Source organism: Terrapene carolina, unplaced genomic scaffold (assembly GCF_002925995.2).
Source record: "Terrapene carolina triunguis isolate 2854851 unplaced genomic scaffold, T_m_triunguis-2.0 Scaffold419, whole genome shotgun sequence".
Lineage (NCBI taxonomy): Eukaryota > Metazoa > Chordata > Testudines > Emydidae > Terrapene > Terrapene triunguis.
Window position 1 is genome coordinate 753,814 of NW_020664770.1, and position 4,445 is coordinate 758,258.

The 4,445-nt window shown below is 41.8% G+C and overlaps 1 protein-coding gene across 1 annotated transcript; it reads left to right on the forward strand.

Annotated features, from left to right (window-relative positions):
- The first annotated feature begins 3,168 nt into the window (after nucleotides 1–3,168).
- LOC113407814 (olfactory receptor 6N1-like) lies at nucleotides 3,169–4,143 on the forward strand. Its single transcript, XM_026658234.1, has one exon. It carries the CDS (start codon nucleotides 3,169–3,171, stop codon nucleotides 4,141–4,143), a length of 975 nt encoding a protein of 324 aa, XP_026514019.1.
- Nucleotides 4,144–4,445: the final 302 nt, after the last annotated feature.

A 4,445-nucleotide genomic window follows, 5' to 3' on the forward strand; every position in this document is an offset into this window, starting at 1 on the left:
GAGTCTAAAGCACGCCCTGTACTTCGTATCTTGTTCATGACTTAGTCTCGCACCCTTCCCAGTATTCTTAAAGAATCGCAGAAAAGCTGATTTTATTGGTCCCCATTGTCCTTGTATTCTTGAAATAGTTTGTTACTTTAAGGCCACAGAATTTCTAAGAAAATACCTCATTTCTTTGGTAGGGTCTTAACAATCCCAAAGGATTGGATCTATTGTTTCCTGTACCTCTTACATGTTGCCCATAAGCCACCTTTATGCTTATTAATTAGAAATAAATGACTATTTAATTAGCAATGCCCTGCTTAGAGTTCTAAATAAAGCCACTTCACTGATCCTCTCAGGGTCTTGGATTATATCAAGATTTTCAACTGTTGGAATTTTTTCCCCTTCATTTCCTTTGCCCACAGTTCTTGCCATTCCTTCCTTAGCTCACTTTTGATTAGGTGTTTAAATTCCAGTTTGCTTAAGGGGACCCCGAGGTCAACTCGTTTGTGATTAATAGCACTTTTTGCCAGCCAATTTGTTGCCTCCTATCCCTGCCTGCACCAGGATCCATGGGATTACGTTGGTTATATCCAATTCCACCAGTCTGACTGTTAGCAGTAATATTTCATTAAGAATATCATTTCTGCTGTCAGACTCCCCACTGTGAGTTGCCTGCAGCCCTGATAAGGAGTCAGATAGGATGGCCACAGCAGCTGGCTGCACATCTAAAGCACGATTTAGTGCTAGCATAATCCTTGTGTATCTCAGCCATAAAGATGGATACAAAGTTAGTTAGCCATACAGCTTTCTTGAGTCCGAGTGAGGGCACGCAGGAACCTGTTCCCACTCTGTTCTTTCCTCTTTGGACCCCTCTGCATGTATTTGTCAATAGTGTCCCCACTTATAGCAAATCAATATAATTGTGACATCTTGTTTATCATTCTTTTATTTATTTCATTATATAATTCCATGTCTCTCTCGACAGGGGGTGATTTTCTAGTGGTAGAGTATTTTCCCATAGCTATACATTTTGGTCTCTTTCAGTCCCTTCTTTTCATTAAGATCCGTTATCCACTTCTGTACCCTACTTACACGGGGAATTTTGAGTTTTTGTCCTAACCGGTTAGCTTAGTGCTATCGTCACTATTACCTAGTACTTTGGCCCAAAAGGTTAAGTCTGGGAGCTTAATTCTAAGAGTTAGCAGCAGCTGATGGAAATGCCTATATCTGTAGTACAGAGATGAAGTAATGAAGGCACCACCTGTTATGCAAGGCACGTGCATGGATATAATCTAGTTCAGATTTGTATTCATTGCTGACCCAAAGGCATGGCAAGCATATTCAATAACTGGTCTAATGAGCGCTCTGTATAGCTTTACCACCATTTTCATATACACTCCCCAGGATGTTCCAGAGGTATTTGAATTTTGCACTTATCTAATATGGTCAGTATGGTCTATCCAAGTGAGCTTGTTATCAAATGTCACACCTAAGACTTTGTAATTTTAGTATATTTATCTGTTGGTCATATAGCTATAACTTTACATCTTTTAGGCTTTTCCTTGTTGTGAGGATCATTCCCTTAGTTTTGTTTATGAGAATTTGAAGCCCCACCTCTTTCCTCATTCTGAACTTCTCTTAAATGCATCATCATTCTTTTGGTGCCACTTTCAAAATTCCTGCTTTTGATCCATATGGCACAGTCAGCAAACAACATGATTCCTATTCCTATACTCGTCTCCTCAGGGTGATCCTTTATCATGATGTTAAAGAGGGTTGGCGTAACTACACTGCCCTGTGGAGTTTCACTTGCAATTGACTATACGTTGGAAAAAGCTTTCCCTAATTGGACTTGTACAGTTCTTTTGCCTAAGAAGTCCCTTATCCATCTGTACATTTTTCCTATATTACCCATTGAGGCGGGAGGAACCGACTAGGGGCAGAGATCTTCTTGACCTGCTAATCACAAACAGGGAAGAATTAGTAGGGGAAGCAAAAGTGGATGGGAACCTGGGAGACAGCGATGATGAGATGGTCGAGTTCAGGATCCTGACACAAGGAAGAAAGGAGAGCAGCAGAATACGGACCCTGGACTTCAGAAAAGCAGACTTTGACTCCCTCAGGGAACTGATGGGCAGGATCCCCTGGGAGAATAACATAAGGGAGAAAGGAGTCCAGGAGAGCTGGCTGTATTTTAAAGAATCCTTATTGAGCTTACAGGAACAAACCATCTCCATGTGTAAAAAGAATAGTAAATATGGCAGGCGACCAGCTTGGCTTAACAGTGAAATCCTTGCTGATATTAAACACAAAAAAGAAGCCTACAAGAAGTAGAAGATTGGACAAATGACCAGAGAGGAGTATAAAAATATTGCTCAGGTACGCAGGAGTGAAATCAGGAGTGGGGAGAGTCACTCCCCAGTTAGGGTTGCACATCAGCCCGGTTTTACCCCTTCCTAAGATCAACCTTACAAAGAGCTGAATTTTATTACTGCTAAATAGTTAATGTCAGGAATCAGAAAAGGCATTGCCAGTTCCTCACCACGTCACCATCACCACCACAGGAACTAAGGGAGAATTTACTCCATTTCATAATTAATGGGATGAACTGATCTCTTGTGAGGGAATGAAAATTATTCCTTCTCCTACAGGGCACTGAAATGCTGAATATACCAGGATACATTGTTAGATTTAATGGAAATAAAGCTAACAGAAGACCGGTGTCTAAGGACACTAGACTGCATTGAACATCTCAGTCCAAGATTTCAGTTGAGGTATTTATTGATTTTGACTCGTAAGACATGGCATGATTCTTGGCATTGTCAGAAGTGAAATACAGCATTTAAGCATCATTGTTACGCTCTGGGATGTCACTAGATGGGATATGATAGACAGAGAAATGATCTGATCTGTAATATCAGTATTTCGCTACCAGAGAATTGGGCTGTTATAGTAGTCCATGTAGAACACCCTCTTCCCCATCAGAGCAATGTTCTGTCCTGGGACTGAGTTGTCTGACACTTTGCTCTGAAATCTAAATTTAGTCTTAAAATTTCAGCCTGTAACCAGGAGAGGGAGGGAGTTTCTGAATATTTATGGAATTAATTCACGAGATTTGATTAAGTTTTAACTCTATGTCCTTCCGATTCAGTCACACAGATGTATTGTTCCTAGACTCAAACCATGGCAGACGGCAGAAACCAAACAGTCATCATGGAATTCATTCTCTTGGGATTCGGGGATCTTCCTGACTTGCAAATTCTTCTCTTCCTGATATTCCTGGTGATCTACATGGCAACCATGGCCGGGAACACCCTCATCGTGTTGCTCGTTGTGGCTGATCAGCACTTTCACACCCCAATGTACTTCTTCCTGGGAAACTTGTCCTGTCTGGAGACCTGCTACACCTCAGCCATTCTGCCCAGGTTGCTGATCAGTCTCCTGACTGGGGACAAAACCATATCAGTCAGTGGCTGCATCGCACAACTGTATTTCATTGGTTCTCTGGCATGTACAGAATGCTGTCTCCTAGCAGCGATGTCTTATGATCGGTATTTAGCAATATGTAAACCCCTGCACTATTCAACTCTTATGAATATCAGGATTTGCCTCCAATTGGGTGCTGCATCATGGTTAAATGGTTGTTTGGCTATGATTATCTTAATCTCATTCCTATCACATTTATTATTCTGTGGCCCAAATGAAATCAACCATTTCTATTGTGATTCCATCCCAGTGTTGGAACTCTCCTGCAGTAACACCCACCAGGTCATATTGGTGGATTTCATACTAGCCTGTGTATTCATCCTGCCTCCATTCCTACTAACCCTGACATCCTACATGTGCATCATCAGCGCCATCGTAAGAATCCCTTCCACCACCGGGAGAAAAAAGTCCTTTTCCACCTGCTCCTCTCACCTCATTGTGGTAACAATTTTCTATGGAACCTTAATAGTTGTCTACATACTACCGAAACGTGATACACCGAGAGACCTGAACAAAGTGGTCTCCCTTTGCTACACGGTCCTGACTCCCCTGGTAAACCCCCTCATCTACAGCCTGAGAAACAGAGAGGTCAAGGAAGCCTTGTGCAAAGCAGTCAGTAAATGTGGCTTTCACAAAAACGTGCAAAGACTCCGAGATAATAACTTAGCCTGAGGTGTTCAAAGCTGTCCGGGTTATTTAAGCAATCAGCCCCCATTAAAATTAAGTTGAAAAGTCCCAGTGACAATCTCAGCACTCAGTGTTGTCCATCTTAGTAGAAGGACCAGGGAGGGAGGTGGCCAGAACCATGTTCCCATCATGCAGTTATTAACTGGGCACTAGGCAGAATGGAGACAAAATTTTAACCAATTTTTTGATCTGTATAAAATCCGTCTATGATAAAAATAAATGTTTGGACAATAAAAATAATAACTCCTTGTGCAGCATATGTGGGGACGTAAGCCTGGGAAATCTGC

Coding starts and splice junctions, on each gene's coding strand:
- LOC113407814 (XM_026658234.1), top strand. CDS start 3,169: ATGGCAGACGGCAGAAACCAAACAGTCATCATGGAATTCATTCTCTTG.